Source organism: Penicillium hordei, assembly GCF_028827395.1.
Source record: "Penicillium hordei strain IBT 12815 chromosome Unknown utg000003l_segment0_segment0, whole genome shotgun sequence".
In the NCBI taxonomy this organism is placed as follows: Eukaryota; Fungi; Ascomycota; class Eurotiomycetes; order Eurotiales; family Aspergillaceae; genus Penicillium; species Penicillium hordei.
The window spans coordinates 538,627-560,602 of NW_026623144.1; the positions used below are offsets into that span (position 1 = coordinate 538,627).

The 21,976-nt window shown below is 50.7% G+C and overlaps 10 protein-coding genes across 10 annotated transcripts; 5 read left to right on the forward strand and 5 right to left on the reverse strand.

Moving 5' to 3' along the window:
* Nucleotides 1-1,426: 1,426 nt before the first annotated feature.
* Nucleotides 1,427-4,367, reverse strand: N7537_005445 (glucan 1,3-alpha-glucosidase ROT2; the record flags this gene model as incomplete). Its single annotated transcript, XM_056896502.1, has 2 exons — nucleotides 1,427-4,224; nucleotides 4,286-4,367. The coding sequence occupies 2 exons, from the start codon at nucleotides 4,365-4,367 to the stop codon at nucleotides 1,427-1,429; spliced, it is 2,880 nt and encodes a 959-aa protein (XP_056752287.1).
* Nucleotides 4,368-5,101: 734 nt separating this feature from the next.
* Nucleotides 5,102-5,345, forward strand: N7537_005446 (uncharacterized protein; the record flags this gene model as incomplete). The annotated part of the gene is made up of 2 exons (XM_056896503.1): nucleotides 5,102-5,116; nucleotides 5,163-5,345. The coding sequence occupies 2 exons, from the start codon at nucleotides 5,102-5,104 to the stop codon at nucleotides 5,343-5,345; spliced, it is 198 nt and encodes a 65-aa protein (XP_056752288.1).
* Nucleotides 5,346-5,424: 79 nt separating this feature from the next.
* On the forward strand, nucleotides 5,425-6,187 carry N7537_005447 (Nucleoside diphosphate kinase; the record flags this gene model as incomplete). Its single annotated transcript, XM_056896504.1, has 5 exons — nucleotides 5,425-5,447; nucleotides 5,536-5,566; nucleotides 5,655-5,802; nucleotides 5,859-5,989; nucleotides 6,059-6,187. 5 exons carry the CDS (start codon nucleotides 5,425-5,427, stop codon nucleotides 6,185-6,187), a joined length of 462 nt encoding a protein of 153 aa, XP_056752289.1.
* Nucleotides 6,188-6,362: 175 nt separating this feature from the next.
* N7537_005448 (uncharacterized protein) lies at nucleotides 6,363-6,995 on the reverse strand (the record flags this gene model as incomplete). Its single annotated transcript, XM_056896505.1, has 1 exon — nucleotides 6,363-6,995. One exon carries the CDS (start codon nucleotides 6,993-6,995, stop codon nucleotides 6,363-6,365), a length of 633 nt encoding a protein of 210 aa, XP_056752290.1.
* A 441-nt stretch (nucleotides 6,996-7,436) lies between these two features.
* N7537_005449 (methylenetetrahydrofolate reductase (NAD(P)H) MET12) lies at nucleotides 7,437-9,572 on the forward strand (the record flags this gene model as incomplete). The annotated part of the gene is made up of 2 exons (XM_056896506.1): nucleotides 7,437-7,526; nucleotides 7,587-9,572. 2 exons carry the CDS (start codon nucleotides 7,437-7,439, stop codon nucleotides 9,570-9,572), a joined length of 2,076 nt encoding a protein of 691 aa, XP_056752291.1.
* Nucleotides 9,573-9,883: 311 nt separating this feature from the next.
* Nucleotides 9,884-11,418, reverse strand: N7537_005450 (tRNA-ribosyltransferase family protein; the record flags this gene model as incomplete). The annotated part of the gene is made up of 3 exons (XM_056896507.1): nucleotides 9,884-10,061; nucleotides 10,117-11,119; nucleotides 11,193-11,418. 3 exons carry the CDS (start codon nucleotides 11,416-11,418, stop codon nucleotides 9,884-9,886), a joined length of 1,407 nt encoding a protein of 468 aa, XP_056752292.1.
* Nucleotides 11,419-11,634: 216 nt separating this feature from the next.
* On the forward strand, nucleotides 11,635-12,359 carry N7537_005451 (bifunctional thymidylate/uridylate kinase; the record flags this gene model as incomplete). The annotated part of the gene is made up of 2 exons (XM_056896508.1): nucleotides 11,635-11,782; nucleotides 11,836-12,359. 2 exons carry the CDS (start codon nucleotides 11,635-11,637, stop codon nucleotides 12,357-12,359), a joined length of 672 nt encoding a protein of 223 aa, XP_056752293.1.
* Nucleotides 12,360-12,398: 39 nt separating this feature from the next.
* On the reverse strand, nucleotides 12,399-13,667 carry N7537_005452 (structure-specific endonuclease subunit SLX1; the record flags this gene model as incomplete). The annotated part of the gene is made up of 2 exons (XM_056896509.1): nucleotides 12,399-13,368; nucleotides 13,426-13,667. 2 exons carry the CDS (start codon nucleotides 13,665-13,667, stop codon nucleotides 12,399-12,401), a joined length of 1,212 nt encoding a protein of 403 aa, XP_056752294.1.
* A 1,098-nt stretch (nucleotides 13,668-14,765) lies between these two features.
* Nucleotides 14,766-20,229, forward strand: N7537_005453 (uncharacterized protein; the record flags this gene model as incomplete). Its single annotated transcript, XM_056896510.1, has 6 exons — nucleotides 14,766-15,119; nucleotides 15,201-15,249; nucleotides 15,332-16,198; nucleotides 16,255-16,346; nucleotides 16,398-19,063; nucleotides 19,113-20,229. The coding sequence occupies 6 exons, from the start codon at nucleotides 14,766-14,768 to the stop codon at nucleotides 20,227-20,229; spliced, it is 5,145 nt and encodes a 1,714-aa protein (XP_056752295.1).
* Nucleotides 20,230-20,593: 364 nt separating this feature from the next.
* Nucleotides 20,594-21,787, reverse strand: N7537_005454 (1-aminocyclopropane-1-carboxylate deaminase/D-cysteine desulfhydrase; the record flags this gene model as incomplete). The annotated part of the gene is made up of 1 exon (XM_056896511.1): nucleotides 20,594-21,787. One exon carries the CDS (start codon nucleotides 21,785-21,787, stop codon nucleotides 20,594-20,596), a length of 1,194 nt encoding a protein of 397 aa, XP_056752296.1.
* Nucleotides 21,788-21,976: the final 189 nt, after the last annotated feature.

The window sequence follows — 21,976 nt, forward strand, 5'->3', positions numbered from 1 at the left end:
TTGGTGGAATGATTTCAGCTTTCATCGTTTACCCCAGTCTTGGCGACTACGTTCCAACAGCCAAGAAATGCGGGGAAAATTGGCCATTGAAGGACTGTGATCCAGTGATTTCCAAAATTATGCCGGACGATCTATTTGGGGTGACCGGTAATTGGTCTGTGCCAAGGTAAGCTTGTTGATGGGCATCCAGTCAGAACCCAACCTACTACGGGAAGCACGGACTACCCACCGTGGGTGGCCATGCGGGGTGTATATTTTCCCCAACAGAGCAATGATGGACCTTTCTCCGGGCTTTGATCCCGGCCTTTCTCCGAGGCTTTATCCAGGTACTTCTCCGGACCTTTCTCCGGTACTGTCCGCTCAGACCTTGTTTGGACACACGGGAAACCGCTCTCATTTCCGCCGCAGTAGAAGAGATTTATATCCGGCCTCTGCAAGTTCATGGCAGTCTATTGGTGGGGAATGTGGTTGTGCATGAGCCGCAGTATCATCAACACCATGGATTTCACGCACGGCTTAGGATGCTCATCCTGACTTGACTCGTCTAGCCGACTTCGGAAAAGCTGCTAGAAACCTTGGAAGATCAAAAGCATCGTGGTGTACGACAAAAAAGCATCACACAAACTCTAAACTAACTCGATGGAATTGAACAACACACCACTTCTAGTCTTCCCCCGTTGAATTCACATGTCTCATTTCCATCACAGGCTGACCGGTCTCTTAGTGGGCAACTCGCTCAGTAGATGTGTGAGAATCTAGAGAATACCCCAATCTCCAGCCAGACAAGAAATATAACGCAGCGCCAAATCCAGGCGGGGTTGGGAAGGAGGCCAAGAAGTGTGTCGGCAAATGAGGTCAAAACTTTATTTGATCCTAAGGGCGGTGTTGACTCGCTTGCATAGAAGGTTGAGGCCATAAAGGCGCTGCGTGCTGCATTCTCAGGCCGGCATATCTTCACGAACAGATTGGAGGATGAAAGAGAATAACTAGGTGCCCGGGGCTACGCAGCGGTATAGGTGCCATGGGACAAAACCCCCTTTTTGGATATTATTGATGACTGGATTGTAAATAGCATTGATACTTACTGGAGATGATCAGTTGACAGAACCAGGGTACCTTATTTATGAAGGCCTCTATAATAATAATCCAAGTATCTTCATTTTTCAGCCTGTCGTAACTCAGCCATCAACACCACCCGAAAAAGGGCCTATACCGCTGCATAGGGGCCGACTTTTCAATATTCCTATGTAATCAAAAAGGCAATCACCGATACGATAGCGTTAGATTTTGTGAAGGGGCTGCTTCCTGTCCCTACAAAACAATTTTATACGAACCAAAAGAGCTGTTTCTGATATGTAGGCCTATCAACTTCTAATAATGTGAATATTGCATACATGTGTTGCGCGAGAAGCGAAACATATCGCTCCTAGAACTCAATCCGCCATGCCTTCCCAATGCTGACATTCGGATTCTTCACTACAACATATGACGCCTTGCTGCCCTCCTGCTCGTAGAACGCCAACGAGGCAGTAGAGGCCGACTTGGCTCCATCTTCAATGACAGTCACACTGTTCTTAGTCTTCCATTCGGCAGGAGGGTCAACAATCACCACTCGCTCGACTGTCACGCCAGCCATAGTCTTGAGGTACTCAGCAGTCTTGGGTCCCTTGGTTCCAATGTCCTCCGACGACAACACCGACTCGCGGTAGTTGAAGCGGCGGTGGATGTAGGCGCCACGCTCGTAGTCGAATGTCTCGCCGTCATCCACATACAGAGTGCCCTCCGCCTCGCTATTTTTGTCTAGGGTAACGACCAGTGTATACGGGTCCCACCGCATAAGACCGGTGCTGCGACGGGGACGGTCCTTGCGGGGGATGATGTGGCCACCCTGGATCAACACAGGCACCTTCTCCTCCGGTGCAGGGACGGTGTGTTTCTTGCCCGCGCCCTGGTAGACAGTGAAATCGAAGTAGTCATAGTACTTCTCGTCGTCGGAGATATACACATCCGCCGTGTAAGTGTTCTGCTGCACAACAGGCTTCACGAGAAGACCCGTGGAACCAAGATAAAGCTGATCATCGGTGGCAAAGCCTTGTTCGTCCTCTGGGAACATATAGTACTGAGGTCGCACAATGGGCGTACCATTAACTGAGGCTTCATGGAAGGCAGTGTACCAAGCAGGCATAAGTTGGTACCTCAGGCGGATTGCCTGAGCGATGTACGACCGTTGCGGTTCGCTGATCAGGTACGGCTCACGACGACGAGTATCGATGTGAGCATGTGCGCGGAAGAAGGGATACCAGATACCTGTCTGGTACCACCGGGTCAAAAGGTCCTTGTCGGGGTTGTGGAAGAATCCTCCGACATCTGCGCCGGCAAAGGGGAAGCCAGCGATACCGTTGGTCAGGACCATGGGGAGAGAAGCCCCGAGGTGCTCCCAGGTGGCCTGGTTATCTCCAGTCCACATAGCTGACACACGCTGGGCCCCAGAGTAGTACGAGCGCGTCAAGATAAATGGCCGGCGCACCTCGCCCTTCTTGCGCTCCAGCATTGCTTTGTAGGTGGCGTCTAAAAGGGTCAGACCATTAACATTGTGAATATCGCGATGTTCCCAGTTTCCGTAGTGCAAGTTGTCCTTAGGCATGGTCATGTCAGGCCCGTTGAAAACAGATGGTTCATTCATATCATTCCAGATGAAAAGATTCTGAAGCGATCCCTTGAATTTGTCGAACTTGTGCAGCGTCGCCCACCAGGCCTGTGCGGCGGGGTTGAAGCAGTCGACCCAGTTCGAGGAACCTGGCCAGCACCATCCATCGTAAATCTCGCCATCCTTATTCAGCACCGCAAGCTTTTTGCTTCTAAGCTCCTCGGAAACAAAGTACTTGTCCGCATTTTTTATGTGCGGATCAATCAAGACCACAAGCTTTCGCTCGGTTTCATCGAGCTTTTGCTGCATACCTTTAGGATCGGGGAAGGTGAGGGAGTCCCAGGTGAAGTATTTCCGGTCATCGGTATATTCAAGATCAAGCCAAATCACATCGTATGGAATCTGGTACTTGTCGAACTTGGCGTTGACTTCTTTGACATCCTCGTCCGTAACATAATTCCAACGGCATTGATGATATCCAATTGCAAACTGTTGGGGCAATTGTGTATATCCTGTGAGTTCACCATATGTCTTACTGATATCATTCGGCGAGGGGCCCAGGAAGACGAACAGGTCAATCTGACCAGATTCGGAGATCCAATGAGTCTGTGTATCTGTTTTGGGGCGGGCGCCCAAGGCAAGGGGGTTAGAGGACGCAGTTGACTTGACAATATCGATCCACGTTTCCGCTGCATTAAGCCAGAAGACCCCGACAGTGGAGTTCTTGCGGTGGGCTTGCATCAGCGGAATAGCTCCGTACAAGGTCATCGGGCTTTCGAGTTCATACTCGAAGACATCCGAGTTGTACAGACGGTAAGGGTTCTCATGGTTGCCAGATCCACCTCTGGTCTCTTTGAGCGAGAGCGAATCTGCGTGCTCTGGGATACCAAATACATGATTATAACCGGGGAAGGTGATATCAAGAGCGACGCTCTCGGGACCACGCGGCTTTGAGTCGGTATTTCCTCCAAACGTCTCCTCCCACCAGGTGCTCTCGTCCTCGCCGGATTCGCCGTCTTTGTCGTCTACCTTCGGTCGCCAGTGCTCCATGTTCAAGAAACCTTGGTGGTTCAATTGAACATGAGTCTCTCCGTCCCGCTGAAATTCAACTCCGAATGGCGCGTGGCGAACGATTGCCTGGAATTTGTCGCCTGGGCCGTATAGAATGTTGGTGAATCCAGTTTCGGTTTGAGCGTTCAACGTGGCCGACTTGCTGACTTCCAAACCACCCACGATAGCCCATTTCTCAGTCTCATCATATCGCTTCTTGTTCGCTTGGCTGCCATGTCGCATTGCAATGTCGCCCTTCATCCGCTTCTCTTCATCCACCACAATACGGGCAGCTCCCGATTCCAAGAAAGACACTGTGAGAGGTAGCCGGACCTTCTCATTAGCAGTTGTGGTTTTGTAAATGACTCCAGTAAGGACGCCATCTGTGAAATGTATGGTGGCCGGGTCGAGCTCGTAGGGTGAGCTCCATGAAATGCCTTGGGAGGAGGCGTTATCGGCGTAGGCACGGTTTCGTTTGCAGAATCCGGACTGCTCGCAAGTTTTGAAATCCTTGTGTTTCACCGCCACTGTTCGTGCCATGACAGTTAGTGTTTTGTGACCTTGCGTTTTAGCAAAAGGCAGCCTTACAACCGGGTACGACAATGCATCCGAGGAGGATAAGCAAGGAGAGCAACATTGCCCAACGGGGCGCAGGTAGACTCCTGGCCATGGTGAAATAAATAATATGATCAATCAGAGACCCTCAATCTCCGACAGAATGGCGTAGGTTATCACGGAGTGACCTGCATTTAGAGGTGGAGATGCCATCAACAGAAGCTACAAGCTGGCCTGAGCTGGGGTAAGACACCTAAGGCAACAAGGCACCACAGTAGCTCCCAATTAACTTGCTTTGCTTTTGAGCCAATCAGTGTCCACCATATGAAACCCTACCCTTACTTACGTACTCAGTACTTTGTACAGACGTACAACATCTGTACTTCCGTAGGTACTGCTTCTATATTTTAACATAATCACGGATCAAGGATCTTGACTTATAATAGTCACCAAGTATCGGTCTATATCTTCCCTTAGCCTCTGGCCTAACAACCTGCTGTTTGCACAGTAGGTCGCAAATAGCCATCCCTTCTAGCAGCCACTGAGCATTCAAAAGCTTGCAAGTGGCTGGGTCACCTTCGGGGCCGCATTTCAGTGTATCCTATAAGAACTGACAGAAGTACTCCCAGTTTTCTTATTAAACTTCAACTCCCGATCTATTTATGTGCACAGGATAGTACCTCTAGTAGTATAGTGGATACAGTCTCATTCCCTGAACTGCAGCGGAGCATCGAGTATCCAAAAATAGAAATCAGGAGCCAGTATGAGAGATTAGAGTGCACATTGTTCTGCAGCTGAACTTCAGGGGCAACGACAGGGGACCGGGCTAGATGCGAATTGTTCTCCCACATGTTAGAGACCTTGGTATGGAGATGGGTGCTCTTATTTTCATTGAGCTGTTATTTTTAAGGTGATAGCTATTTCTATCGTTGTATTTGAAAAGCAAAAGAGCAAAGCAAAAGAGCGAAGCAAAAGAGTTGTATACAACTATTCAACGATAAGGTCCACCGCTTTTGGCCTTAGCATTCTGGCATCAAACCCCTCCTTGTGGCCACCAATCATCGGCCCAAGTGGGAAGGCCCGAAATTTTTAAAAGGCCTCTATTTAATCCTCCCCTCTTCCTGCTCTCTTTTCCTACTTCATACCTGAATTATTATTCTCATACATTCAAAATGTCCGCCAACGAGGAACAGACGTATGTCACAATCAATCTTCCCCCAGTCCCGTTTCCCTTTCGATTCCCGTTACCCCTCAATGCCGGTCAAGCTAACTAAATGCTCTAGTTTCATTGCCATCAAGCCCGATGGTGTCCAGGTACGGGCACAGCACCATTCGATCCGAATCCATCACGGACTTGGAAGAGTTTCGCAATTGAACGACTTTTACTGACAATGTGAACCAGCGTGGACTCATTGGCCCCATCATCTCTCGCTTCGAGAACCGTGGCTTCAAGCTCGTTGCCATGAAGCTCACCTCCCCTAGCCAGGACCACCTCGAGAAGCACTACGCTGACCTCGCTACCAAGCCCTTCTTCAAGGGTCTCGTCGCCTGTTAGTTGACTCTCCCGAACCGTTCCGCAAATCGCAATACACTAACACAGCTCTAGACATGCTGAGCGGCCCCATCTGCGCTATGGTCTGGGAGGGTAAGGACGCTGTCAAGACCGGCCGTGTCCTCCTCGGTGCCACCAACCCCTTGGCTTCCGCCCCCGGTACCATCCGTGGTGACTACGCCATCGTAAGAGACCCCGATGCATTCTATTATGGCTTTTTTTTTTTTTTTTCTTTTCATACTGACAAACAATAGGATGTCGGCCGCAACGTCTGCCACGGTTCCGACTCCGTCGAGAACGCCAAGAAGGAGATTGCTCTCTGGTTCGGTGCCTCTGAGGTCCTCAAGTACACCTCCGCCCAGTCCGCTTGGGTTTACGAGTAAATTCCTCGTCTATAACTAGACTGGTCGGATGGATTTCTTGTTCGGATACTTCTAGCATAGAATAAAGCAGCGGTTCTGAGGAAGAAGCCCAATGGCTTGGGAAAATACACAATATACAAATTCATATTATTTATGAATATAGTTCTCTCCGGTATTACAGTAATGCTCGACTAACTTATCCTCTGCGGAAGAGCCGCCTGGCTAGGTTTGCTGTCGGTGTAAAGACCGACCTTGCAAACCACGGTGTCGCCCAAACACTCGCTGCCAACCGGACTGGCAATAAAGCTTTCGTGATTGCATAGGCCGTAGCAAATTCCAGCACCAATCGAACTCCTGCTCGATCCACTGGCTTCTCTGCGGTGATTTCATGCTCCGCAACAGTATTCACGTCCGCCTCATCTACCCAACCTTTCTTTTTCAGCCAGCGGCCGAAACGCGCAGCTCCCTCGTCGAAGGCATTGGTTTCGCCTGTCTGCGATACAAGGTTCGGCATCCAGGTACCATAGTGAAATGCGCCAACCAGCCCGAATAGGGGAAGAATAGCGGTGATTTCGTGAAGTATTAGGAATGATGTGATATGGGTGACCGGCGCACCAAATAAGGGTGTAGTGTATGTGCGGAGAAACCGAGGGAGGCGGTCATTGAACTGGCGCAGGCGAGAGCGAGAGTCATTAGGGATAGGCCGTGACGCTTTCAGTGGCGGCGGGGGAGAGGGAGTGGAGATAGTTCGTCGCGACGCATGCGATCTAGTATTTCGAGCTGTTTGCAGACGGAGATAGCGGAGAAGGTTGGGTGGTCGGGACGCCATGCTGTTGTGGAGAGACTGGCTTATTCGAAGGGGTTGAGAGAAGAGATTATATGTGTTCAAAAAAGAGAGTTGTCTTCCATGGGCCAATATACAGGAGTGCGTACAAGACAAGTGCTCCCGCTAAGCTCATCGATCCGATCTGAGAAATGGCAATTATCTCGCTGAGTCATCTATAGCGCTGCCACTTTTTTTTTGACTCTAACTCTACGGGAAGAAGATAGAGTCACTCCTTGCATAGAAACAGTATTTAAAAATTTAGATCCACAGAGAGTATTTGCAGCAGACCTTTAATGCGCGATGGCCACTAAAATCGGCAGCTGTAGACATCATCGTTCCCGATACGACTGGTGCAAATGGTGACATACATGGTCCACTTTTGCCCGAAACCTCTCTTCTTCATCCAACCCCTCCCATTGTCGACCCATACACTCAAAGGACGCAATGGAGAAGAAGATCACCGAGAAGATCGCGGCGCTGCCACCAGATGCCAACTACTTTTCCTTAGAGTTCTTCCCTCCAAAGACCCGGATGGTGGGGGTTACCCCGCGTGCTGAACGCATCGTGAACATTTGCTAATATGGTCTACTACAGGGTTTCGCCAACCTGTCCGCGCGTCTGGAGCGTATGGCACAAGCACTCCGTCCTCTCTTTGTTACGGTTACTTGGGGTGCCGGCGGTAGCACTGCGGCACGATCGCTCGAGCTGGCGGAAGTATGCCAGCGCCAACTGCAGTTGACGACCGTCCTGCATCTGACATGCACGAACATGAGCCGCAAGCTGGTGGATAATGCTCTAGATGAGGCTAAGGCTCTCGGAATTCGCAACATCCTTGCCCTACGAGGAGATCCACCCCGCAGTGAGGAATACAACACGCACGGAGAGGATGATAGCAACAAGGATTTCACTTTCGCTGTTGATCTGGTACGATATATTCGTCAGACACATGGCGACTACTTCTGTGTCGGTGTTGCCGCATACCCTGAGGGCCATCCTGCCGATACCTTCCAAGACGTCCAGGATCCTGTCAGAGATATTCCTTACCTGGTCGAGAAGACACTGGCTGGAGCTGATTTCATTATGACCCAACTCACCTACGATATCGAAGCTTACCAGAAGTTTGAGAATGCGCTTCGCAACCATGAGTCTGGTGCTTTCAAGACCATCCCCATCATTCCGGGCTTGATGCCCATCCACAGCTATAAGATTCTGACCCGGGTGACTAAGCTCAGCCATGTCACGATCCCACCTCCCATTGCCAGACGCATGGAAGAATTGAAGCATGACGACGATGCCGTCAAGCGCGCGGGTGTGGATATTGTTAGCGAGATTGTGGGTGGTATAAGGGACATTTCCTCCCCGGGCCCACGAGGATTCCATTTCTACACTCTCAACTTGGAAAAGACAGTATCATTCATTTTGGAACAATGCGACTTGATTCCGTCGTTCTCAGATGCTGGAGACCTTGCTATCGAGGATGATCCCGCGTCAATTCCCCTCGATTTTCCTGGACGTGCACTACGAAGACGCCGTGCTTCTTCTATCAACTCGCAACCCCACAACCGCGTTATTGTGGATAAGCTATCTGTCCACGAGTCCTCGCAGGACTCCGTCCATGAGGCCCGCGCCGACAGCGCAGGTGTGCCCGCTCCCCCGCCAAACCGCAGCACTACTCTTCTCATCTCAGAGGGTCTCGGTGCCCTTGGCAGAGAAGCAACATGGGATGACTTTCCCAACGGACGTTGGGGTGATGCTCGCTCGCCTGCCTTCGGTGAGATCGACGGCTATGGTCCCTCCCTTCATGTCACTGCCAGCTCGGCACGTAGGCTATGGGGCAACCCCGTGAACTCCAAGGACATGAGCACGCTTTTCCGGCGCCATGTCTCGGGAGAGCTGCACATGGTTCCCTGGTCTGAGGGTGGCGCCGAAGAGGATGGCGACGGTCTGAATGCAGAGACTGAGCTGATTCGACCGGAGTTGTTGAAGCTCATTGATGGCCGAGGCTGGTGGACACTGGCCTCGCAGCCCGCGGTGAACGGTGTGCACAATGACCACCCCATTTTCGGCTGGGGTCCGCAAAGAGAAGGCTTCGTTTTCCAGAAGCCATTTGTGGAGTTCTTCTGCTCAAGCAACGACTACACCAACATCCTGAAGCCAATGTTCGCTAAGCACGGCCACGACAAACTCACCTGGTTCGCAACAAACGTCAAGGGCGATTTCGAGTCCTCGCTCCCAATCCAGCCTGCCGATGTAGAGCTCGATGACCTTGGCTCCAACCCCGAGAGTGTCAATGCTGTTACCTGGGGTGTATTCCGCGGCAAGGAAATCGTCACCCCGACCATCATCGAGGAAGTCAGTTTCCGTGCGTGGGGTGAAGAGGCTTTCCGAATCTGGGATGAATGGCGTCGTATCTACCCACGCGGATCGCCCAGCGAAACCTACCTAGACACAACCAAGAACGACTCTTGGCTTGTGTGTGTTGTCGGACAGCAGTTTGGTGCAGGTACCAAGCAGGGCTCCAAGGAGGAGGAAAACGAGGTCAAGTGGATGTGGCGGGTCTTGGCGGGCGAGGAGGCTTAAGAATACGCTTTTCTACAAATCAGGATACAGATATACCCTGTATCAATGAGGGTGCTTACGGTTGACGGTTTAATGAGGGCAAGCCTGAACATATGAACTATGAATGGCACAAAATCCGGATTCATGTATACTAGTCTTGACCCTATCTCATTGAGATGAATATTACGATTATGCGTGCACTTCCTGCTTTTATATATATTATAGAATTGACTGATAGGTTTCATACGCTAATGGCTAAGCAAATGCTTCTATTAATACGTACCGTTTCTCATGCAAGGGTTTGCCAGAGTCGATCCTCACTGCTGCGAGCTTTATCTCAACTTTTCGGCAAACCCGTGTTCCTCGAGTCCGCTCGCATCGGTGTCCGGGGTAGCGATTTCAGACTGAGTCCCAGCGAATTTCTGCTTAGCATCGTCAAGTAGGCCCCATGCCTTGGGCTTGCGGCGGGGTTGATCAGAGCCGTTGGCCGGGAGTTGATATCCACGTAATCTGGGATGATCGTTAGCGATTTCAGCCAAAATAACCGCATTGTGGATTGACATACCTGGGACCCTTTCCACTACTCTCTGGCATCGAAGAGGCATAGACACGAGCAAAGGTCTCAACGTCCTGCTCGAAAGAACCACGTTGGATACTCCCCCGCACTCCTGCGAAGAATGTATCCATGACGTGGAAATTGTGGACTTGGAGGAGCGCCCAAGCGGTCATCTCCTTGGCAAGTAGGAGATGGTGAATATAAGCACGATGGTAATTCTTGCAGGTATAGCATTCACATCCCTCACCCAGCGGAGATGTATCTGTGGTGTGGTCTCCGGTCCACAGATCAACTCCCAAAGGCCGAGGCTCGGACTTGCCCTCTTGCAGGGCAGCAGGAGCGGGGAAGACGAATTCCATCGCGATGCCCCCATCTGACGCTGCGCCCTGTAGAGGCGAGGTCAGAAGGTCTGCTCCAAGCGATACATCTCGTAGGATAGTGTGGGGAGTCTCAGGCTCACTGAAGAGCAATCGAGGAAGGTTCGCCAACGATTCTGGGACGAATCCCAGTGACGCAGACTGATATAGCGCGAGACCGGATATATCCCACCGGAACTCGCTCTCCAAATCATCCAAATAGAGAGACTGCTGCGCGTTATCGAGAGGCAAGATAGGTGCAAAGTATGCGCTCTTTGACTTCTCTTGCTCTGGTACAGCGTCTCCATAGAGCTGCTCCAATGCATCTCGAGTCCAAGCATGCGTCCGGTCAACCATCTTCCCCCGCCTCTTGGACCCTGGCTGCTTATTCGCAAGGTCCACCATCCCGACCGCGATATCCGGTCTTAGCTTTTGAACTGCTTTCACGTAATCATTCGCAGTTAACTGGGTGAATCCGACTGAGGTCAGCAGCGCAATGGAAGTCGATGTATTTGCGGGCGGGCATGCGATAGGAGGGAATCGCCGAGGACCTAGGATCAAAGGCATATCCTCGGCCACACAAATGAATTTCTTCAATGGCGACTCATGATCGGCGACGGGTGTCTTGTAAACGGGGGCCTGCTTTTTCGCGATGACTTTTTATAGCATGCGCTGTCAGTTATGTCCAGAAGAGAACCGATTGTAGTCATGTTGCAGTATTCCGCTTACAATCTTCTAATCCAGCATACAAGCTGTTGATCTCAGTGTGATCACGCATCACATCATGCGCAACATGTGGGACTGTGCCCCGCGAAGTGAGCGGGACATGGTGCGGCGTCGCGACGGTCTTTCGGCCTGGAATGGCCAATTTGCCTACTCGTGGCGCAAGGACTGGAGCAGTGGAGGCCAGGACACTGAAGGTCATCGCTGGGGACGCGGAAGTCGCGTGGTCCATGGCGTTCGTGGTTATTAAAAGACCATGTTGCGGGCGGCCTGAATCTTGTTCTTATCGGCCAGCAAAAATCGGGTTTCCCGATAAACATCACCTTCACTATCCTCCTTCAGACACATTTGCTGGGCTATTTTGCATAAATTCAGCCGGAACTTAGGATCTTAATCTACAGTTCTTAAACACTTTACACCTGATCACATCCTTGCACTGCAGTCAATTATGACAAGCACATCGGCGTCGCCGACGCGACGCGGAGCTCTCATTGTTGTCGAAGGACTCGACCGCGCTGGCAAATCGAGTCAATGCGAGATGCTACGGGACTTCCTTTCACGGCAAGGGCACGTGGTTAAATACATTCGATTCCCAGGTACTTAGTTACACATTCCTTATGGGTGCCATTGGTCTAATAATGCCCTCTAGACAGAACGACACCCATCGGGCAATTGATTGATAGCTATCTGCGCGGCACATCGCACCAAGACGACCATTCTATTCACCTCCTTTTCTCGGCGAACCGGTGGGAGATTGCAAAAAGCATTGAAGAAGATATCACGAACGGAACGACAGTCATTGTAGACCGCTACTCATATTCTGGCGTTGTCTACTCCGCCGCGAAAGCGAACCCCACACTATCACTAGAGTGGGCATGGCAGCCAGAAATCGGTCTGCCGTGTCCGGATATCTGTCTGTTCCTTAGCATTTCACCAGAGGAAGCAGCAAAGCGCGGTGGATTCGGCGCCGAGCGATATGAAAACGAGGCAATGCAGACCCGTGTGCGAGAGCTCTTCCGGACGATCTTCGAGAAGCAGGAGGATGTTTCCATTATCGATGCGGGTAAATCCATCGATCAGGTGTCGCAGGAGATACAGGGAGCTGTAGCTAGTTGCATTGCGCGTTTGGATGTGACCGGCGCGTTGAGGAAATTGGAGCCTCTTGCGAATTAGTGAATTAAAAATAAGGTTGGGCTTGGTTCTGCTTGGGTCTCATTCAATGAGTTCTGCGTCATCCCAGTCGCTGTCTTCAATCACGATCTCGAGTTTTGATGGAGGTCGAGTCTGGCGGTCCTTCTGTCGGCCCTCGAAATCAGAGTCGGATTCTATATCGACTTCCTCGAACCAATTTGGGCCTAGGTCATCTTGGGTCGGTTCTTCTAGCATTGACCTTAGCCCAATAGATGAAGATCGAGTCCCCGAAGATGCATCCACGGCGGCAGACTCGTTGCGAACACGTTTCTCTTTCTTTCTGAGAAGTGCGCGCGCTTCTTTCTCTGCTCTGTTGCGGAAGCTTAGCTCACGCATCATTGCCACCCATTGTATGGTGTTTCCACACGACGGGCAGGTCCCTTGGGTGGGCACCAGGAGATCTGGTTTGTTGGTCGCGTCAAGGAATGTGGTAGATAGACATAATAAATGACTCGTGCCGCGGCAATTCGGATGTGCACACACTACTATTTGTTGTTCGTCCGAAGAGATCGACTCTTTACAGACCGTGCACTGCAAATCATCCGGGTCTTCCAACACAAACATTGACTTTTCGAGATGATCTTCAAGCCTGGTGTAATCAACTGATAGATTGTTAATGCTTCCAACGGGTGCGAGCTCATCGTCTTGCTTGAAAGCCGGTGGCGTTGCAAGGTTGTTTCCATCTATAATAACTTTGACGTTGGCGGGCAAGCGACCATCCACACGGTCATTCCAGGCCCGCCATACACGGTAGACATCGGCACAAAAGAAGCGTACTCGTAACGGCCAAGAGGAGAAATAAGTCGAGCGAAGGAGGGAATGCAAATCCTCCAAATGCGCCATCAAGGATCTTCTAGTCCGCGCTCTAGGTTTCGGTTTCGGCTTGCCCGTCTTCCCATTGGAATTGGCACTAGCCTTAGCTCGAGGCTTAGGGTCCAAATCATCTTCGGAATCAAGATGCCGCGACCTTTCCGGGTGTTGCCAAGCCCATCTACGCGAAATGAGAAATTGAGACGCGAGGTATATAAACAATTCATATGCGACTTACTCGAATTGCAAAGCGCCGACTCTGCTCGTGAAACCCTCTACGACAAGGGTCATTTCCCAGGGGCGTAATTTATCTCTGGCGGTTCGTTTGGCCCCACCTTTAGCGACACCGTTGTGCTGAGGGAGTCGTCTGATCGGGTTTGGCGTCGAGCCGATGTACAGTGAGGCGTGTCGAACGGTCGAGCGGAGGAGATAACAACAATAGTATGCCGGGATTGGTTTGGGCTTTTCGGACCCCTCCATGATGTTTGATTTGGAGAAATTCTATACCTTTTTTATCACATTGAGATGTTTAATTCAACGTTGTAGACTTTGTCGAGTCCTTGAAATTAGCTCTGCCTATCGAATACGGGCGGGTCCTAAACGGTACCTTGATATACACCGGATCACATGATAGTGTATTTTTTTTTACCCTCTCAAGGGGAAATGGAAGTGCCGTCTAGGGATATTATTAGAAATTTAATACAAGTTACTATATGTTTGGTTAAGCGATATGCAAAATATTTCACCATATCTAATATACGTTTTAATATATCAGAAAGACAAAAACAATAATAAAATACATATTTAGACCATTGAAATCTAGCAAATTATAGAACGAGGTCTATACGCAGGTAATATCAGGTAATATCACGCTAGAGAGTATCCGAGGCTCATCTTTTATCAATTTGATGTGTCACAAGACACTATATATCCACCACATATACATTTTCGTAATATTGGGCTCCCAAATACATAGGAAATCATTTAGGGACACCGTATGATGTTCCCCCCCGTTTGCAGCATTGCAGTATAATTACTAAACTTTCGGGTGAAACTCAGGGCTTAAGCGGTACCTGAGCTCAGATTAGCTCATTCTTACAGTAACTCCCATACCGTACTGATCGGTACCATCGCGGCTGGGTTGTAGGTTCCCCCATAGTCACTCATTGGTTCCTTTCTTACTGGGTGACCACACAAAAGGGACCTGACAGTACTTCTGGAGTACCACCCCAGTCGATCTTTACTGCACATAATCTCATTCCTCCACTCTTAAGGTTTCTATCCCATCTATCCTTCTTTCCTCTCTGCGACTTGGGCCTCTCTTTTCTTGATTCTATCGCCATTAGCCCCGAGTCAACCTTTTCTTTTATTTTTCCTTAAACTCCATTCTCTCATATACTTCGGTTCGTCACCGATTCTTCACCCTTGGGTCACATTGACAGGACGCTGGCAGCCGCCTTTCCTGATATCTATTATCACACCCTGCCTTTGCCGCATTACAGTCATTGTTAATCGAATTTCCTCAAACAGACGCACTCAATCAAACATCTTCCCTAGTCGTCTGTCCTATTTTGAACAATGGGAGCTCCGGCCTCTGCCGGGGCGACCTCGACGGCCGCGGCAGCCCAGCCGACTCGGTCCTCAAGCACCCATCCGTCGCACTCCCACAACGTGCCCCTGAGCGCTCGCAGGTCCACACCTCTCGACTTGTCCACCGTGGAACGACGTGGGCAACCCAACAACCCCAGAGAACCATCCAAGCGCATTCGTCCTCATGGTATCCCGGAAGCCCCGACTTTCCGTCCAACGGAGGAAGAATTCAAAGACCCGGTGGCCTATATTCAGAAGATCGCCCCAGAGGGGAGAAAGTATGGAATTTGCCGAGTGGTTCCACCAGAGGGCTGGCAACCGACTTTCGCAATCGATACAGAGGTAGGATCCCTCCTTCCACCTATGAATTCACCATCGCTTTCCGCGCATGATCACGTCTGACAATACTGACAATGGATACAGCGATTTCACTTCAAGACCCGTCGACAAGAGCTCAATTCGGTCGAAGGAGGTAAGGGCGCACATTCAGCACATCAGGCTGCCCCAGCTTATAGGATCACCGCAGTGCGGTTCTGACCCTCATTCAAACATAGGAAACCGCGCGAACATGAACTACGTCGATGGACTCGCTATGTTTCACAAACAACATGGCACTAACTACAGCCGGCTACCCAGCGTCGACAAGCGACCATTAGATCTCTACAAACTCAAAAAGGCAGTAGAGAGTCGTGGAGGGTTCGAATCCGTGTGCAAGACGAAAAAATGGGCAGAAATTGGTCGAGATCTTGGATACAGCGGCAAGATAATGTCTTCTTTGTCTACTTCGCTCAAGAACTCCTACCAGCGCTACTTGCAGCCGTACGAGGAATACTTGGCCCGAGCCAAACCTGGTGTGCAACAACAGCTTGAGCTTGAGCATGGTGGTCCATACACCCCTTCGCCTCTACAATCCCCCATGACTCACAAGCCCATGTTTGATGAAAATGGCACGCCTTCTAAAGTCCGCGATGAAACTCCTAGCCTGCCTCGAATGGCCGCTTCAAATACCCCAATGGCGTATACTCCAGTGGCACATACTCCAATGGCACATACCCCAATGGAAAAGTCCCCAGAGAAGCCAACCCCCCCTGTCGAACCTACTCCTCCCCCTCCTTCGCGCCCAGCGGCTGCAGGCTTTACTCCTGTCAACTCCGGCCTCGGTGGCTTTACCGCTGTCAATCACTCCCCTTTCACCCCCGTGAGCAACACCCCTGCGAACAACGGCCCACCAATAAAGCGGGAGGGAGAGAACGGCGCGTCGACATCAACAGTCGTTTCCGAACATGCTTCCGTCTCGACACCTATAAACGGTCAAGATGAAGAATCTCTGAAGCGTGCGATTAGCCGTGAGGACAGTTCTCAGTGCGAAAACGGCGATGACGATGATGGAAGCGGTCGGCGTAGCAAGCGTCTGAAGAAAGGTACACTTTTGTAACTCTAAATACTCGAAGGAAGCCTTGTCTAACACCCTTTCCAGATTCCTTCCCAACGATTGCGGGTTCTCATATGTCACTTCTTCGCCCAGCGCCGGTTAGATCGCGCAAGGATGGCTCCCAGCCAGCTGGAGAGGTAGGCGGAGGTTCGTGTCAGCGTTCTATTGATATACTGATTCATGAACAGAAATGCGAGACTTGTGGCAAATCGGATGACCAAGGGTCTATTCTTGTATGCGACGGTTGCGAGCTAGGATATCACAAAGCGTGTCTCGACCCTTCTACTACCACACCATCGGAACACGACTGGCACTGCCCCAAGTGTTTGGTCGGCACAGGAGAATTCGGATTTGAAGACGGCGGTGTTTACTCACTGAAACAATTCCAGGAGAAGGCCAACGAGTTCAAGAAGAAGTATTTCGCTGCTAAAATGCCCTTCGACCCGGTTCTCAACACGCACCGACGCGAAACCGAGGATGACGTGGAGGCCGAATTCTGGAAGCTTGTCGTTGATCTACATGAGACCGTTGAAGTTGAATACGGCGCGGATATCCATTCTACTACGCATGGAAGTGGATTCCCAACTATCGAGCGGAATCCCCTTGACCCATTTTCCTCAGATCCTTGGAACCTCAATGTCCTTCCATTCTATGGAGACTCGCTCTTCCGTTACATCAAATCCGATATCTCTGGCATGACGGTCCCCTGGGTCTATGTAGGGATGTGTTTCTCTACTTTCTGCTGGCATAATGAGGATCACTATGCTTATTCCGCGAATTACCAACATTTCGGTGCGACTAAGACCTGGTATGGAATCCCAGGTGCCGATGCAGAGGCCTTTGAGGCGGCTATGCGGGATGCAGTTCCAGAGCTTTTTGAAGGCCAGCCTGATCTTCTTTTCCAGCTTGTCACCCTGATGCCACCAGACAAGCTTCGCAAGGCCGGCGTCAACGTTTACGCCGTGGATCAGCGAGCTGGTCAATTTGTGCTCACCTTCCCCCAAGCATATCATGCCGGCTTCAACCACGGTTTTAATTTCAATGAAGCTGTCAACTTCGCGCCTACGGACTGGGAGCCATACGGAGCAGCAGGTGTTGATCGTCTTCAGAACTTCCGCAGGCATCCATGTTTCTCCCACGATGAATTGCTTCTTACCGCTGCTGCGCGTGATACCTCTATTGCCACTGCCAAGTGGCTTGCGCCTGCACTAGCAAGAACATGCACTCGTGAACTGGGTGAACGGGCTGCGTTCCTATACCGGCAAAAGGAAGTGTCTGCTCGTACCCCAGGCTTTGGTCCTGACTCCATGACAGACGATGCGCAACCGAAATTCGTAGTTGAGAATGAAGACCTTCCCGAGGATGATTACCAGTGTCAACATTGCAAGGCCTACGCTTACCTCACTCAGTTCCGTTGTCACAAATCAGGCAAAACTGTCTGTTTGTCGCACGTTGACACCTATGACTGTTGTGGTGAAACCTTTGCTCAAAAGTTGTGCGGCTCAGAACACACCCTCCGTTATCGCATGAGTGATGATGAATTGCAGGCTCTTGTGCAGAAAGTCCAAGAACGGGCCAGAATACCTGAAGCATGGTCCGAAAAGCTCGACAAGACTCTGGAGGATGAACCGAAGCCTCAGCTTAAGGCCCTTCATAACTTGCTCAATGAAGGTGAGAAAATCCCATACCATTTGCCAGGCCTTCAAGATCTTGCGGCCTTCGTCCAGCGTTGCGATAAATGGGTTGAAGAAGCCAACAACTACATTACCCGGAAGCAGCAGAACCGGAGAAAAAACGAGAAGGCTTGGCGCAGGGCCAGTACCAAGGCAGCGCAGCTGGACGATCGCGATCGCGAAGTCCGCAGAATTGAACATATCTACGCCCTTCAGGCAGAGGCTGATAAACTTTCGTTCGACTGTCCACAGATGGCGGCGTTGGAAGAGAAAACCCGCGAAATCGAGAAATTCCAACAGGATATTAATAACGCTCTCATGCATCCGCACACCCGCCCTCTCCAGGAGATTGAAGAACTTATCGAACGCGGCAAAAATTTCAACGTGGAAGTCCCGGAACTGGAACACCTAGAGCAAGTCTCCCACCAAATCAAATGGATAGAACAAGCTGTGCGCAAACGAGACCAGTACATGACCCTTACCGAGTGCCGGGAACTTGTCGCTGGTGCGGAGAAACTTGGCCTCTCCGATACCAATGAACACTTAGTTCATTTCAAAGAGCTTGCTCGTCATGGAGATGCATGGGAGATGAAGGCCAAGGAATTAATGTCCGTTGAAGCCGTTCACTATCAGCAATTAGAAGCTCTCTCTGCGCAGGCGTCCCGTTTTCCCGTTTCACCAGATACTCTCGCGGCCGTCGATGCTATATTGACCAAGCAGCGTGAGGCGCAGAAACGGATCCAGACTCTGTATGAAAAGAGCAAGGATGCGGAGATGAAGAATCGGCCCAAATACAAGGACATCCGTGACCTCATGGAATCTCTTGAGCATTTGACCAGTCGACCTATCGGGGCGATCGATTTGGAGCGCGAACAAAAGCGCCATGAGGACTGGATGAGGAAAGGGAAAAAGCTATTTGGCAAGGCGAATGCTCCACTTCATATTCTGAGATCCCATATGGAATACGTCGAAAAGCGGAACTCGTACTGTTTCGACCTAGAGGACAGTTACCGACCGCCTGTGGAGCCTTCGTCTCGAGATAATTCGCCCGAAGGTTTGCTTGAGAACCCTGGCAATCCCACCAACATGTGGGGCCCGAAGTCACGAAAGCGAGATGTGTTCTGTATTTGCAGGCACTCTGAAGCAGGAATGATGATTGAATGTGAAGTCTGCCACGAATGGTAAGTCAACAAACTTTCGGTTTGTGGTTTAGTTTACTGACCTATGTAGGTACCATGGCAAATGTTTGAAGATTGCTCGGGGTAAAGTAAAGGAATTTGACAAGTACACCTGCCCAATATGCGATTGGCGTCAAAAGATTCCGCGCGATGCTGCCCGTCCTAAGCTTGAGGATCTGCAAGATTGGCACGCCGAAATCGCAACTTTGCCTTTCCAGCCCGAGGAAGAAGAAGTTCTTGAGAGTATCATTAATCAAGCGACAGCCTTCCGCGATTTCCTGCACGGCTTCACTAATGCTGCCTGCACAACGACCGAGGAAGTGCCTACTTTGATATTCTACCTCCGCAAAATTGAGGGCGCTGAGGTTCTTCTCACCTTCGAGACGAATTTCTTCCGGCAAGAGATACACAAGTGGGCGCCCGTCGCACCGGAACCCCCTCCAATCTTAGAGCAATCTCTGTCAACACGAAAGCCGCGACCAACCAAGCAACAAAAAATCATGGCTCAGCTTGGGGTGAATCGTCCAGAGGATCTTCCGGAGCATCTACGCCCCAAGCACATTGGCGTAACCAAGCGGAAATCTGTTGATGCTCAGCCGCAGCCGGGTCCTGGCCAACCTGCATCCATGCAACCAGCACCGCCGGCTTCTAGTAGTGGACAACCCCCTAGCACAGGTCCAACGTTGGCTCAGATGACAGATCCAAACGCCGCACCATATCCATTCTCTGCAAACTATTCTTTGCCTGCGAGCGATTCCACACCCGCCTTTGCACCTACCTCCTCGTCGGCATTCCTCCCCCACGCCGCCGCTTCTCAGTCCCCCTCATTCCTGCCGCGCTCTCCTCCTCCCCAGCCAGATCTGGAAACCTCCCTTTTCAGCCCTCCACGCTTTGGTCATGATCCTCAGTTCGCGAGCAGCAGCCCTCGCCAGAACCTGGATGACGTATTTGCAGACTTGACCAACCAAGAGATTGACCCTGAAGCTGATAACCAACCCATGGAGAATACTCATGCTAATGAGGCCTTGGAGGCCCTCGTGGTCAGCAATCGCAGTAGTCGTGCTGCCTCGGTTCAAGATGAATCGGCTCAAAATGGTGACCATGGTGAACCGCAAGGTGGGCCCAAACTCGACGTCACTAATGGGGACCTTGGAGACGAGGAACTTTGACTGAGACTTGCCTTTTTCGTTTCTCGAGATGAATTTTTTGTTTTTATTGAAACTTGACCTTTTTCAGTCTTTGTTTACTATGTTCTGATTGTTTTCTTGCGTCACTTTCAGTCTTTGTTTACTCGCCTCTCCTATGCTTCTATCGTTCTGTTCGGGTCAATTCTCAAAAAATGGTGTACAAGAGAATGGACTGGCGAGTCCGGGGTGTTTTCTAGCGATTCCACGCTTTTCTGTTTTTCCATACCACAAGACTATGTCTGTCATGACTGCTTTTCTTTGCTGCTGCCGACACCATGTAATACTAGTTGAATTCAGCCATTCTTATTCACGTCTCCAACAACTATAAACATCCCATTGATATGTTTTATTGGACATCCGCATAAGCTCCTAGAGCAGCCTGTCCACCTGTATGAATGAACAATACGTTGATCTGATCCAAGGGTTTAGCAGAGTTCGCGACTTCTCCCTCGTTCACCCAATGCATCATGCCTCTCGCAACCTTGGCTGTATAAACCGGATCCAACACCATGCCCTCCGTCCGAGCCATTGTCTCAAGGGCCTCTTTACTCTCACCATCAAGCACACCGTATGCAGTCCCAACAAACCGATCATCAAGCCGCACATCGTCAACCCCAATATCTCGCTCCCCATCAAGCCCAATCAACTCACCCGCCCTCCGCGCAAAAGTAAGAACCCGCTTTTCATGATATGCCCGCGGTTTAGTCGGCGAATTCAGAATCCCAACAATATTCCTCGGCTCCCCAATCGTCTTTAGCACATCCAGTCCTCTAATCTTCTCTAGTAGCTTAAACCCAGCCACCAACCCACCAACCGTACTGCCACTTCCACAAGCAACAAAGATGTAATCAAACCTCCCCGAACCCCCAAGCCCCATCTCCCCCTCCTGTGCAGCAATCTCAAACGCCGCACGCGCATACCCTAGCCCACCAAGCGGATGCAAGCTCGCGCCACCGGGGATCCAATACGGATTCTGCCCCAACGCTCTCAACTCATCAAGAAGAGGCGTTGCATCATCTGCTAGCGGATCGCCTTCTTCACAGACGCGAACCTCCGCACCAAGAAGGTGGTTGATTTGGACATTTCCGCTGCGCTGGAAGGCCACCTTATCGCTGGCTGCTGCGAGTCCACCGCCTGTACCGCGGTGTAGAATAATTAAGGCTTTTAAACCTAGTCTCCGCGCGAGAGCCACGACCTGCACGGTGTGATTGCTTTGGATCGCGCCCTCTGTTACGAGGGTTGTTGCTGCTCCTTGCAGCGGGCCTGGGGGGGTTGGGTTGTTCTCATGGCTGTGATAGAGGGGTGTTTGAGAAAGGATGTCCGGGACTATGTATTCTAGTTTGCGATATTTGTTGCCTGCACAGGCTAGTGGGGAGGAGTGGTCTTCTCGTTTGGCGTAGATGGATATGAGGGGTCGGTGCGGGGAGACTCTTGGGGGTACAATTGAGTCTAAGGGGTGGATGGGAGAGGGATTGGAGTATAGGATGTTATAGCGGGGGATTTGGGCGAATGCTTCTGGTAGCTGTACCGGAAGAGACATTATTTTATGCATGACTTTTGGTGAGATCAAGTTTGGATACCGTGATGCCGCATTTAGTTAGAACTATATTGTTTGGCCGCATTTATAAGGCATCAATATAGTCCATGATGTGTCAGCAATTGCATGACAAATTGCATGACGTCGGCCCGCAGGCATATATATACCTAGAGCTCTTGGCTGTGATCAATA